We start from the raw sequence: 15007 nt of genomic DNA, 5'->3' as shown, positions 1-15007 counted from the left end.
TATATATATATATATACTTTGTATATATATATGTACATATATATATATATATGTATATATGTAAATATATGTGCATATGTATATATATGTGCATATGTATATATATGTGCATATGTATATATATATGTATATATATATATATATGTACATATATATATATATATGTATGTATGTATGTATGTATGTATGTATGTATGTATGTATGTATGTATGTATGTATATATGTATGTATGTATGTATGTATATAGGGATGCTTGATAGTATCCTTGTCAGTTAAGCCTGTGTCTTATTCATTTTTCTCACCGTTGAGTCTTCAAGACAGCAGGAAGTGAAAAACTCAAATGTGATTTGCTCGTGGCTGTGTATCATCTCAGCTTCATTTGTCGTGACTCTTTGGTGGAAATTGTTAAATGTCCTAGATGTTGCTTCACGCAGTCCAAGAGTCTGTAGCTCATAATTTATTTGGGGGAAAAAAAATCCTTTCACTTACTGCATCATACCCCTTTCTTCTTCCTCCTTTCTTTTCCCTCGCCCTCCAGGTCCTCATGGTTTTCAGGAGCGACTCGCAGCCAGTCAGGAGGCCATGAAAAATAAAAACGTGGTGAATCTTGGCGCAATCCGACAGGGTATGAAGCGCTTTCAGTTTCTCCTCAATTGCTGTGAACCGGGAACCATTCCGGATGCCTCGATCCTTGCTGCCGCTCTAGACTTGGTAGGTTTCTCGTTAAAAACGTATAAAAAAAAAAAAATCAAAGTTCATGCTCAATAATCCAGGTACAAAATCCTACAGAGTTCAGTCAGGTCATATGGACGGTTTCTTTTTTTGTTGAGACGTTTCGTCCTTCATCCAAAGGACTTCATCAGCCCGAGGAGCCACAACAAACTGAGTCCCACAAGTAGTACAATCACATAGTGGGCCAACCAGTTTGATGGTGATAAGATGGTTTCTGGAAGCTGCCCTCTCCTCCGTTGACTCCTCTGAGATAGAGCTGTCATTTCTAACCTGGGCCCGGCCCGACCCAAATTTGGGTCGGACTGGGCCATAGTAATGTGCTGGATGGGCGAGCCGGGTTGGTGTTGGGCTTTCAATTGTGTCAGCAGACATGTGTGGCTGACGATCCAATTATATGGCAACATGGCTTGCCATACATCACCAGCCACACGCAGCCATTTCACTGCACACTGTTTGGCCTTGAAAGAGGTAAAAAAAAAATGTTCAGTTAAGCTTCAGATGTGACTATACTACCAGGCAGCGATCCATCACGCACAAATGGATGTTCATTCAGCCGCTGCGCTCAGCTTAATGCATGCGGCCGATGACCCAAACAGGTGAGATCCCAAAATATCTGACATGTCAGAGCAGAGTCCGTATCTGAATAATGCAGAGTGGAGGCAGAACCAGGGATTTAATGCGCTTTGACGGCCATGAAAGGACAAACTCCCCCTCAGCTCCAATCTACTGCCCCCTTAGCTGCACACGTCTGCAAACCGTTAATAACTATATAAGCAGTCAAAGCTTTTAAAATGTCCCGGGGGGTGCGGCGGGGGTTCGGGTTCGAACCTATAATTACTGTTAATTTGTCGGGTCAGGTGGGGTTAAAAAATGATGGCTACGGACTGGGGCCGGTTCGAGTCAGATTTTTTGGGCCTGAATGTAACTCTACTCTGAGGCAGCCATAGCCAAAGTAGTTTAAAACATCAAAGGCTATGGCTGCCTCAGAGGAGTCAACGGGGGAGAGGGTGGATTCCAGAAACCATCTTATCACCATCAAACTGATCCGCCCACTATGCGAGTTTGCTGCTTGTGGGACTCAGTTTGTTGTGGCTCCTCAGACTGATGAAGTCCTTTGGATGAAGGACGAAACATCTCAACAAAAAAAAAAGAAACCGTCCAGATGACTTGACTGAACTTGAGCTGCTTAATTACTCCATGTTTACTTCCTGTCTATTTTAGGAGGCTCCTGTCGTGGCGCGGGCTTCCCTCTTCCTCGAATGCGCCCGATTTGTTCACCGCTGTAACCGTGGTAACTGGCCTGAGTGGATGAAGGGCCACCATGTAAACATCACCAAGAAAGGCCTGTCCAGGGGCCGGTCACCGATAGTGGGCAACAAAAGAAACCAGAAGCTCCAGTGGAACGCTGCCAAACATTTCTGCCAGTGGGGAGACGTGGGTTAAACATTTCACAGAAACATGCAATGTCGCGGTTTGTAACGCAGCTTCATTTATCTGAAACACGTTTTATATTTCAGGCAATCGGCACAAGGCTCAGTGAACTCTGTCACTCAGATAGCGAGAGCCCCGCCAACATCCTGGGTTACATTTATGATGAAGAAACCAAGCGAAGAATGCGAAAAGAAGACGAGGAGGAGGACTATTTAGATGACAGTGAGTTGGATCGGCATCTTTATAAAAACTTCTGTTTTATGTTTTTGTTTTGTATTGGAGGAATAAAAGTAATTGAATAATCACAATGATTGATTTGAAAACAATAAACTACACGTGCTTTATTAGCAGAGTTCAACCGTAATTTAGTCAAGTAAGGTCAAATTTATTCATAAAGAACATTTAAAACAGCAGCTGTCAAAGTGCTTAGCAATAAGATCAAAAAGCATAAAACGTAAAAACATAAAAACACAAAAACAATGAGAAACAGTGAAATAGTAAATCAAATCGCACTGTGTTAAACGTCAGTGAATACAGGTGTGTTTTTAGGAGAAATTTAAAAACAGGAAGTGACGGGGCCTGTCTAATGTTGGGGGGCAGATTGTTCCAGAGTTTAGGTCCCATGACTGAAAAAGCCCGATCTCTGAGCTTCAACCTGGTTTTTAGTGCAACCAAAAGCAACTGGTCCCATGATCTCAGCGCCCGAGAAAGAACATATAGTTGAAGTAGGTCAGAGAGGTACAGTATAAGGGTGCAAGGCCATTTAGACACTTAAAGGTCAACAGGAGAATTTTTAAATCCATTCTGATATGTGCAAGGAGCCAGTGAAGGGAGGACAAAACTGGTGAAATGTGCGCAAACCTACGAGTTCCTGTTAAGAGCGAGCTGCAGCATTTTGGATGAGCTGGAGACGTGAAAGGGACACCTGACTGACCCCAACATAACGAGTCTAGATGGGTAGTAATAAGGGCATAGAATATTTTTTTCAAGGTCAGATCTGGTCAACACGAACTTAAGCCTAGCTATTTGCCTTAACTGGAAGAAGCTTTTTTTTGTAGAACAGAGTTAATCTGTTTATTCATTCAACCTTTATTTAGACAAGTAAATCCCATTGAGCCTCGAGGACTCATTTACAAGAGACCTGATTTCAACAAAGAATGATGACAATAATGGACAATAGCGACAACAATAGACAGTTATAAAAAGGCATACAGATTTTTATTTATTTATTTATTTATTTTTTTTACAAATAAGATGGAAAAAAAGAAGTAACAAAACCAGCTAGATTATAAGGCAAACGTAGAAAACTAAAAACAGGAACATGTCTGCATTGGTCCCTGCCAGGAGTCCAACAGATTCTTAAAGCCACTTAGAGTGGTCAAGGTCAAGAGTTTCAGGTCTTTTTGTAAGATATTCCAAGGAACAGGAGCGGAGTAGGAGAAGGCCCTTTTGCCTAGTTCAGTCCTCACTGAGGGAACACTGCAGGTATTAATGTCCTGAGAGCGCACGCTGTAGCTGCACTCACGCAGAGACATGTAGGAGGAGATGTATGAAGGCAGCAGACCAAGAAGTGATTTAAAGATGAAAATGTACCAGTGAGAATCTGCGTGAAGTTAATGATGTCCAGTTAACCAGTGAATACAGGGTGCAATCTTAGATTCTAAAACCATCCTGAGATTCGTAACAGACTGCTTAAGATATGGCTGAAGAGAGTCAAGATTTGCAGGATTAGTGACAACAGTAGAGCTAGGGCTAAACACAATGACTTCAGTTTTCTATCATGAAAACTTAAAAAAATTGAAACCATCCACGCCTTGATGTCATCAAGACATTTTAACAAAAGGCGAATGGAGTCAGAGAGTCAGAGTCAGAGATTCTTTATTGTCATTCGCACCTGATGTGGTACATGTGATGGAGCGAAATTATGTACACAGGGTCCCAGTTACATCCAACAATAAAATGTAAAAGAAAAACAATGATAACATCTAAGATATGAACTAAGTTAAACATAAACTGAATATACACTAAGCACTAATAGCATAAAAACATTACGTCGAACATCAGCACAAACATGAACATGAGTCTTTGTGAGCAGATGAGCATGCATGAACACATCAACATTGAAACAGATCAGCAGCAACATGAAACAGATCAGCAGCAACATTGAAACAGATCAGCAGCAACATGATATGGTTTTTCACAGTGATTATGCTGGTGAGAGATTCATGAGTCTAACAGGCTCAGGGTAGAAGCTGTTCCTCAGTCTAGTGGTTCTACACTTAACGCTCCTCAACCTCCTTCCTGAGGGGAGTGGGGCAAAAAGTGTGTGTGCTGGGTGAGTGGGGTCCTTCATGATGCAGGTGGCTCTCTTCCTGCATCTGGAGGTGTAGATGTCTGTGATGGTGGGGAGGCTGACTCCAACAGTCTTCTGTGCAGCCTTCACCACTCTCTGCAAAGCTTTTCTTTCTGCAGCTGTGCAGCCTCCATGCCACACGTTGATGCTGGAGCACAGGATGCTCTCCACTGCACACCTGTAGAAGGAGGTGAGGACTGAGCTTCCCAGACCAGCTCGTCTCAGCCATCTGAGGAAGTAGAGTCTCTGATGAGCTTTCTTGATCAGGCTGGTGGTGTTGTTGCTCCAGCTGAGGTTGTCATTCATGTGTTCACCCAAGTACTTGTAGCTGGAGACCACTTCCACCGCAGATCCTCCTATGTTCAGGGGGGTGTAGGTGTTTTTGTTCCTTCTGAAGTCCACAATCATCTCCTTTGTCTTCTTCACGTTGATGTGAAGGTTATTCTCTTTGCACCAGCTCTCCAGGTGTTCCATCTCCTGCCTGTAGCTGGTCTCATCATTGTTTGTGATGCATTCCACCACCGCTGTATCATCTGCAAACTTTACATTGTGACAGCCTGGATGGGTAGCTGCACAACATACATGAGCAGAGTAAACAGGAGGGGGCTCAACACACACCCCTGAGGAGAGCCAGTGCTGAGGGTTATGGTGGAGGAGGAGAAGTTGTGGTTCTTCACTAACTGTGGTCTGTTTGTTAAGAAGTCTAGTACCCAGTTGCAAATGGAGGAGCTTAATCCTAGTGTGAATATGTCCATCATGGTTTGGGGATTCATGGTGTTGAAGGCGAATGTGAAGCCCACAAAGAGCATACGGACGTAAGAGTTTTTCTGTTCCAGGTGGTTGAGCGCAGTGTGGACCACAGAGGAGATGGCATCCTCTGTTGATCGGTTCTCACGGTATGCATACTGATGAGGGTCCTCTTTGATGTTGCTGGTTGTTTTGATGTGAGCCATGACCAGTTTTTCGAAACATTTAGAGACTATCAGTGTGAGGGCCACTGGCTGATAGTCATTCAGACCAGTCACTGTAGAGCTTTTTGGGACTGGGATGATGGTGGCAGTCTTCAGGCAGGTGGGAACTGTCTCCAGGGTAAGTGAGGTGTTAAAGATGTCTGCCAGCACCTCGCAGAGCTGATTGGCACATTCTTTCAACGATTTTCTTTTTTTCCTCTGTCGAGGAATTTGAAAGACGAGTTTGGATTTATTATGGACTTTTTCTAATCCGCACATGAAACTCCTGACAAAACTTTGAGTAGCCATTTGTCCTATGTACAGTATGTCCTAAATATATTAGGATATCTTAGTAAATGGCTTTTTTTACCTGAAGCATTGTTGTCATTTCCTCTATTTTTCTTTTTGGAGTATACCAGAATACTTAATTTACATGTAAAAATCCCAATAAATCCTATTTTCATTATATTTTACCAAAAAAGTGTCTATTATAAAAACAGATTCAACTGCCAGGAAACGGTTTGTTTTGCAGTACAAGTTAATCTTTTTACCAAGTTATTCTGTTTTTGTCCTAAAGATACAGTGAATCCTACAAAATGCGGCTGCCCGTTTGCGCTGAAGATGGCTGCCTGCCAGCTGTTGTTGGAAATCACCACCTTCCTGCGAGAGACCTTCCCCTGCTTACCGCGCCCTCGCACTGAACCGCTCGTGGTCAGTCGTCAGATCTATTCAGAGTCAAAAATACTAAAAGAGCTCAAAGAAAATTCATTAGAAGTAAGCATAACTAAGAGTGCTGGATGTATAATAACTCTGAGGTGGTAAAATGTTTGCTGTAGGACCTGGACAGCTGCCGTCTTCGTCTGGACCCAGAGCTCGGCCGCCATCGCTATGAGCGGAAGATCAGCTTTGCGGGCATCCTCGACGATGAAGACGGGCACGACTCGCTCAACAGCAGCAGCCACACTCTGAAGTCTGACACCACCTGCGACGACAAGAAGACCCAGGAGGCTCAGGGTGAGGCCTGTCGTCGTGTAGCTCTGGTTGCGTGTTTCATCGCCACACCCCCGTCGCTCACTGCTCGTTTTTGATCGTAGATAATCTCTCCCCACTCCCCTGCTCCCCAGTACTTGTCAGGAAGATCCGCATCGGAGGCTCCCGGCTGCTTCAGATTAAAGGGGCCCGCAGTTTCCGTGTGAAGAAAGGAGGCTCGCTGTCTTCGATCCGCCGGGCGGGGAGCCTGAAGAGCACCAAGCTGTCTCGGCAGGACTCGGAGTCAGAGAACGAAGAAGGGCTGCTGTCACAAACACAGAGCAGGGACACGGTGACTGACATCGGTAAGACATGCAGGAGTCGAGGTTTTCCCACTCCTGATCAAGGCTTGTCCATGTGCCTCTATTAGTTGTACTGTTAGAAAAGTGCATACGTTACAGACAACGGACATAATAATTGAAACTGGAGCTGCATCACTTTTATTGTAGTTATCTCAAAAGTGTATGTCTTTATTTTATTTGAAACCATCCATCCATCCATTATTTTTACTCGCTTCTTCCTTTCTGGGTCGCGGGGGTCACTGGTGCCCATGTCCAGCAGTCACTGTGCAAAAGGTGGGGGACACCCTGGACGGTCTCCAATCCATCACAGGGACACATAGAGACAAAAAACCACTCACACCTAGAGACAATTTAGAGTTATCAATCAGCCTAACATGCATGTTGTTGGTGTGTGCAGTGTTTCTCCTAGTTTAGTTTGTGTTGCACGCACTGTTTGTATCGACAGTTTTCGAGTTGGGGGAGGACTGGACTGGAGACTGCTCAGCTTGATGGAAATGGGGTGCTAACTGTAGCTTTTTAGCTAGCGCATCTGTATTGTGCGCCGCTAGCTTAGCGCTATGTAATTGTGAGGAATTGATAGGGGGCTGCATGTATCATGGTAGGGGAAACGCACTGCTGCGAGAGGAAACCGGGTACCCAGAGAAAACCCACGCATGCATGGAAAGAACATGCTAACTCTACCCAGAAAGGCCCCCAAACTGGGATATGAACTGGCAACCTTCTAACTGAGAGGCAGCAGCTCTACCAACTGAGCCACCGTGCCTCCCTTATTTGAAACCATTTGATTAAAAATCAAGAAAATCCATCCATCCATTCATTTTTCTCAGCTTATCGGGGGTTGGGTCGCGTAACAGCCTAAGTATGGAGGCCCAGACTTCTCTCTCCCCAGCCACTTGGGCCAACTATAAGCATTTTAATAATAAAAATAAATGTAACTGTGTGAATAAAGTTGAATAAAAAAGCGTAAAAGTCTATCCCAAAAACCTGGACTATTTTGATTTTCTGTGTAAATACGAGCATTTTGACTCATTTTTTGTGTTAAATGTTTCAGGAAGTCCCTTCAGCACCAGTGAGCCCAGCATTGAACCAGAGGGTCAGGGTTCAGGAGGAACTGAGGACAACTATCACCGCAACATGTCCTGGCTCCACGTGCGTCTCTGTCAGTGCCGATGGTCTTCCTGTGTTTGCTCCTCGTTTCATATTAATACCCCTCCTCTCTGCTGTCTCTGCACAGATTATGATCCTGTTGTGCAACCAGCAGAGTTTCATCTGCACACACATAGACTTCTGCCACCCACGCTGCTATCAGCACCACGGCCGCTCCTGCGCCCGCCTCGTCCGCGCCATCAAGCTCGTGTACAGCGAGTCGGTGGACAGCCTGAGAGAGGACAGCGCCTCCGGCAACATCGGACGGGCGAAGAAAAGCAAAGAGGTGCTTAGAAAAGAAACAAATCCCTGTTCTGCTTTTTAAAAATGTAGCGGAAACAAGCTAACAGTCTACTAAAGTGTCTTTTTTTATTCTTTACAGTGTTCAGACAAATCTTGCCTGCGAACTCCGTCCATGAAAAGCAAACCCACCGACTCAAACACAGAAGGGAAGAAAGATACGGGCATGCTGAAGTACATTCGCAACCAGGTGAAGGGGTTTCTGACTTTAGCTACAATTATCACTTTCAGAAGAAAATAGAAAATAATGTATATAATAATAATAATTAATATGTTGTCCACCCCCAAGAATCTAAGAAAACAGTGAGTGGAGAGGGGCTTGTTTATTTAGCACAGCTGGTAGCAATCATGAAGCTAAGCTAATCAGGTCCACGCACACTGGCCATAAAAACGGTCTTCCTAACGTGCGTTCACATTTTATACCCTCCACTATTCACCATGAAGTTATCAAGAGTGTTACATAAAAATAAATTAAACAATGAAACGCCCTTATCTGTTCAATGGTGAAGGTCTAATTAGTTTTGACTGCAGTGGCTTTTTTTTTCTTTACAGAAAACTAAAAATTTCAGACAAACAACACATTTCATTGAGGACGAAAAAGATAACATTACTAACACTGATATATATTTTACCTCTACGTTAGATTTATTGTCCTGGACAAAGTTTTACAAGACGATAGCCTATGCTAAGTTATCTAAACGCTCATTCATTCAACCTTTATTTAGACAGATAAGTCACATTGAGCCTAGAAGACTTTTACAAGTGAGATCTGTTTAGACAGATAAAAAGTAGTGAAACTGGACACGTAGGAATTGGAGGCGAAAAAATTCCTATCAGACTTTTTTCTTGCCTGAGAAGAAAAACTCTGATATTAAAAAAACACCTCACACAAACAAGCACATAGTGATGTAAATATTCTGCAGAGGGGGCAGACAACGAGAGCAGTGAGCAATGTCCATACACGCTCTCGAGGGCACTGTAAGAGTTCTAATAAGGATGGAATAATCAGCCAGTGTCCTCCGGTGAGATTCATAAACATTCTCCAGGGATGTCGGGGAATGGCCAAGGATAACGTCTGAGAATCCAAGAGTCCTGAAATAATGACTCAATGCTTATTCAGCTGGTTTCATCTGGTTATCAGTTGGAAATTCCTCAGGGAGGGGGTGGTGGGCGTCAGATCACATGTTCTCCAGGCTAATTCAGATAAGATGGCCTTCAAGGCCAGCCAAGGGAGCCAAATTCAGATAAACACACAGTTGTTTTGGGGACAGGCAGAACTTAATGACATCTACCTTGAGTCTGTGTTGGTCCACTCATTTCCAAAATGTCCAAATTACAAAGTACATGGCCACACCGATAGAACGTGACTGAGTAAAATCCCCAAGTTCTGATCCATTCTGCCCAAAGCATTTGAGTCTGGGTACTCGAGGCACAAACCAAGCCTTCATAAAAGCAAGCAGCTTGATCGGGTCCCAATTTGCTGCTGACGACTTCCTTTATTGTTGATAAAACCAGCAACCAGCTGAATCCAAAAAGTAGGAACCAGTTATCATAAATCCAATTAAATATGCATCTTTAAAATCCACAAATGGCAGCAGAGATAGACACATCATCAAGTCTTCCAAGTCGATGAGATATCCAGCTGCGTGCATGCCAACAGGGCGAATCGGCTCACCTAAAGCCTGTCTTCTCTTCTTTGAAATGTTATCAATTGTGTTGAGGGACCAACTGATCAAAACAAGTCCATAATTATGGTTCGGAAGATATGCAAGAGAGGCTCAGAAGCAGTTTCACAGACAGACAAAGCAGCAATGTAAAACAGAGAGAGAGGGGAGGGGAAAAGCGTCCGATCTCGGCAAGAGCAAGTGGTGAAGTGACGTTAGCTTGCTAACTTGAGAGGCACAAGCGGGTTGCAGAATTGAAGAGAATGTATTATTGTTGATTACCATGTTCAGCAAAATATGTTACACAGCTCCCTGCTCTGTCTACGCTGAATGTGAAAGTGCAACTTAAGTGAACGGCCATGACTTGAAAGTAGCCTTCATGTGCCCTCTGCTTGATACATTGTACGATTATGCCTTTTACAAGAAAGGACACAGCTCATTCCCAACATTTTAGGGGTGAAAATTAGAAGTGTTTATGTATTGTGGAAGGCAAAACATGTCCCTGTATGTCACATAATTTATATTATCTTAAGTGTCGGACTCTCAGTCACATCAGAGTGTCACGGTATAAACAAATCCTTTTTTGTTTTTGTTTGTTTTGTTTTTTCAGGTGATGAGCTTGTCCCCAGCTCCTCTGTCACTGCTTATTAAAGCTGCTCCCATCCTCACAGATGACATGTATGGAGACATCCAGCCAGCAGCCTGGGAACTTCTGCTCAGTGTGGATGAGCATATGGCCGCTGCAGCTGGTGAGTCCAGCTCCACTGATCTGTGGGTCATATTTGAAGGTTTTTCCCTTTAAATAACAACTCAAATTTTATGTTTCAGTACTACATGTTCCTTTTCATTAGATTTTTTTTTAACCTTTCTGTGTGTGCATTTTCTCATTTTCTTCACCTCGACCTTTCTGGATCCCCTTGCAGCCGCCATGTTCCTCCTGTGCGCAGTGAAGGTCCCTGACGCCGTGTCTGAAATGATGATGGCAGAGTTCCAGCACCAGGAGGCGTGTCAGCGCATCAACTCCATATTGAAGTTCTACACCCTGTGGCGTTTCCGCTACCAGGTGTGGCCTCGCATGGAGGAGGGAGCCCAGCAAATCTTTAAGGTACGGAAGAAAATGTCACGTCTTGTTTCTACAGAATGTTGCCTATGTTTTTAGCATTGCCTACTACCAGAAGGTGGCGATGTTTTTATCTGTATGTTCTCATGTTTGTGTGTCTGTTTTCAAAATATCTCACAAATCACAGTATAAATTAAACTTTCAGAAAGTTATCAATGGATGTACACCTATTGTGTATTACTTTATGGAATCAATCCAATACAATATAGCTGTCACACGTTATCAATCTTTGCCAACACAAACTACTTTTCTTTTTTCATTCAACCTTTATTTATACATGTTAGTCTCATTGAGCCTCGAGGACTCATTTATAAGAGTGACCTGTTTTACTGATATTAAGCTTAAACAGACCTATTCAACAAGTGGCCTGTGGGCCAGACAAGGACCTTTTTAAAACATATTTGGCCCCCACAAAAGTGCCATAATCTCAAAACTGATTTGTCTGAATGATGTCCGAAGTTGATACTAAAAACATATGTATCAAAGCTAAATTAATACTTTTAGCCTAATATAAAGCAAGTAATTATCTTGACCTATCCATCTGACCAGTACGGAATGAACAGAAGTTAGACCTAATAGTGTTAGCTTCATACCTAATATCATTAGCTCCAGAGATAATATATGTTGTTAGCGCCAGACCTAACAGTCTCCAGAGCTAATATAAATGGCATTAGCCCTAGACCTAATAGCATTAGCGTCAGACCTAATAGCGTTAGATGCAGACCTTATATATATGGCATGATCGTCAGACCTAGTAGTGTTAGCTTCATACCTAATAGCATTAGCTCCAGAGCTAATATATATGGCGTTAGCTCCAGACCTAATAGAAGTAGCTTCAGAGCTAATATATACGGCATTAGCTCCAGACCAAATAGTGTTAGTTTAAGAAATTTTATATATGGTGTAAGCCCCTGAGCTAATATATATTTATATATATGTTAGCTTCAGAGCTAATATGGTGTAGAGGCAGGGCAGCTGACTCGGGTTTGATCCCAGGTCATTGCACATCTCATGGTGTCTCTGAGCAGGACACCCCATCCCCAGTTGCTGCCCGGGCGCCTCCAAAGGTCGCCCAATGCGCTGCCTCTTGGTGGATGGGTTAAATGCAGAGAGCCAATGTTGCCATTGTATGGGAACACACAATGATGACAATACATACACATTATTATTATTATTATTATTATTGTTATTATTATTATTATTATTATTATAGCATAAGCTCCAGAATTAATATATATGACATTTACTTCAGCACTATTAAATATTTATAGTGTTGGACCCAGAGCTTATATAGTGATAACTGTAGAGCTAATGAATTCAACATCGCAAGTTGTAAAGTAAAATGATGTTGACATCCTTTAGTGAAAAATGTAATGAACATGTATAATTTTTTAAGTAATTAGGAATGTTCACGTGTCACAAACAGCAACTTTTTGTAGAATAGAGAAAGAACAATATATTAATGTAAATTCATTTGTTTCATTCCAAAAGTGAATCAAGTAATGTGAGGCCTTTAATGTGTTCATTAGTTTTGTTCAGTTTAGGAATCTTTGTCCAGCCTAATCAGCCTTTTTGGGATTGATTTCTCTCGTCAGATCCCTCCACCCAGCATCAACTTCACGCTGCCGTCTCCAATCCTGGGCATGCCCTGCGTCCCTATATTCGACCCCCCCTGGGTGCCGCAGACAACTGGCAGCGTCCAGGACCCGATCAACGAAGACCAGTCTGTAAGTCTGAGCTTTAATCCAAATGGTTGCCTTTTGAAAGTAAATTTAGGGAGATAAACACTTTCAAGAGTTGTAAGATGTTTACTCTTAAAAAAAAAAAAACTCCTTTCACATTCTTATCTTATTATTTTATTTTTTTATTTTTTTTACAAATCATGACTGTCAATGTTTGCTAGTTTCTGATTACAACCTGCAAGCACATGTCCTATAATTTTATCTATCAACTGTCTTTGTTTTTAGTACCCCACATTAATTCAGTCAGTCCATACCATAGTAAGTTGGTATTTCTGTCCGGATGTTTGTGCTGATGCATCTTGTTAACTCTGCTCAGTGACGACAGGAAGGGAAAATCGTCTTCATGTCTCTGGCAGTTTCATGGATGCTGCATCTTGTTCAGAGATGTATTCAAATCCACCATTTGCTTTGATTGCTAAAAGACAGATTAGGCCAGTAACAGCATGCATCGAGCATACAGACATACTGTGCGTGTCGTGCTGTTGATTGCATGGTCATTAGACGAAGAATGACTTTGCTGTGAATGTTTTTCATACCATGCGTTGAGCCGGCAGTGTTTAAATGTGTACGAGCGCTTGTGTGAGTGCTGTGAGGCATTTACTGTACACGAGATACAGTAAATTCTCCAAATTCCAGTCTGAAAACATGTATTTGTGTCATGATTGATCCTATTTAACATTTGAGCAGTGTTCTCCAGGAGGATATTCGAGCATGAGACCAAAGCGCTGGATGAGACTTACTGTATTAACGTGTTGTTCAGTTGTTTGAAATCACAAAACGCTCCTTGGACGTAGCCTAGAGTGGCTGTCGACACGCATTCCTGAAGGATACAGACTGTTTCTGGACTCTTTGTGTCTATATTTTCTGTTTAGAAATCCTTTTCTGCGCGGGCAGTGTCGCGCTCCCACCAGCGGGCCGAGCACATCCTTAAGAACCTGCAACAGGAAGAGGAGAAGCGGCGTTTAGGCCGCGAGGCGAGCATCATCACGGCCATCCCCGTGGCTCAGGAGGCCTGCTACGAGCCCACGTGCAGCCCTCCGCCTGAGCAGGAGGAGGAAGGTGTGGACTACGAGCGCACAAATCCAAATCTGGCAAATTTCTGACGATCTCTTTGCGCCCTGACAGCCTGTTGTTTTTGACATTGACCCCACTAGCAGAAGAAGTGTTGAACCTGGCAACTCGCCGTCTGTCTGTCAGCCCTTCCTGTGCCTCCAGCAACTCCCACAGGAACTACTCGTTCCGCCGTGGCTCTTTGTGGTCTGTCCGCTCAATGGCCAGTGCAGAAGGTATCGTAGAAAGAAAATATCTCTCATTCGGATTAGCTTTTTATGATAACTTTAGCCAAGATCTTGGGGATATGAGCACATATTAGTATTGTGGTATATACAATACATGCTGTATATTAACACATACAAGCGTAAAAACCATAAAATCAACCGATCCCATAAACGTAATGAACTGCCAAAATCACAAAACAGCAAACAGTAAAAACTGTTAAACAAATAACTTAAAAACAGTAAAACCAACTTTTCAAGCAGAGTTAAAAGCCATAGAGAAAAATGTGTCTTCAAAATAAGATTTAAAAACAAAAAAGAAAACAAAAAAAGAATTACAGTAGTCCAGATGAGTTGTAATGAAAGCATGGATTAAAATCTCAAAATTATGTCGTAACAGAAATGGTTTGACCTTGGCCAGTTGTCTTAAATGATAAAAACTGGACTTGACTGCTGATTTAATCTGTACATCTAGTTTAAAATCATTGTCCAGCCTCATGCCCAGTTTAGTTGCTTTCTCAGTCAGATGTTTTGTTAAAAGACCCAGATCAGCATGGACTTTGGAACCATGGGCTTAAACAACAAGACCTCAGTCTTTTTTTCATTAAAATGTAAAAAGTTCTGTGACATCCATGCTCTAATTTCTGCCATACATTCCAGGAGTTGGTTCATGGATTACTGTTTATCTTGTTTTAATGGCACATAAATTTGGCTGTCATCAGCATAAAAATGAAAAGTAATGCCATGTTTCTGGAGAATATATCACAGACGGAGCAAATAAAGGGAAAACAGGAGGGGCCAAGTATAGATCCCTGAGGTACTCCACATGTGATAGGTGCTACAGAGGACTCCAAAGCACCAATACGCACACAGAAGCATCTCTCTGGAAAATAAGATCTAAATATATATATACAGTATATATATATATATATATATATATATATATATATATATATATACATA

At 42.5% G+C, this 15007-nt stretch overlaps 1 protein-coding gene across 1 annotated transcript in view; it reads left to right on the top strand.

Annotated features, from left to right (window-relative positions):
* LOC119429099 (protein unc-80 homolog) overlaps positions 1–15007 on the top strand; it is a gene marked incomplete in the record, with an annotated part of 116990 nt that overhangs the window by 60157 nt on the left and 41826 nt on the right. The window contains 14 exon segments of the mRNA XM_037696817.1: positions 540–712; positions 1955–2167; positions 2251–2386; positions 6045–6178; positions 6304–6481; positions 6592–6801; positions 7850–7947; positions 8033–8230; positions 8327–8434; positions 10519–10657; positions 10832–11013; positions 12624–12755; positions 13643–13829; positions 13925–14056. Coding sequence (XP_037552745.1) covers positions 540–712; positions 1955–2167; positions 2251–2386; positions 6045–6178; positions 6304–6481; positions 6592–6801; positions 7850–7947; positions 8033–8230; positions 8327–8434; positions 10519–10657; positions 10832–11013; positions 12624–12755; positions 13643–13829; positions 13925–14056 — 2220 coding nt within the window.

Source organism: Nematolebias whitei, chromosome 23, assembly GCF_014905685.2.
Source record: "Nematolebias whitei isolate Nwh7 chromosome 23, NemWhi1, whole genome shotgun sequence".
NCBI lineage: Eukaryota > Metazoa > Chordata > Actinopteri > Cyprinodontiformes > Rivulidae > Nematolebias > Nematolebias whitei.
This window is presented reverse-complemented; position numbering and strand designations above follow the sequence as displayed.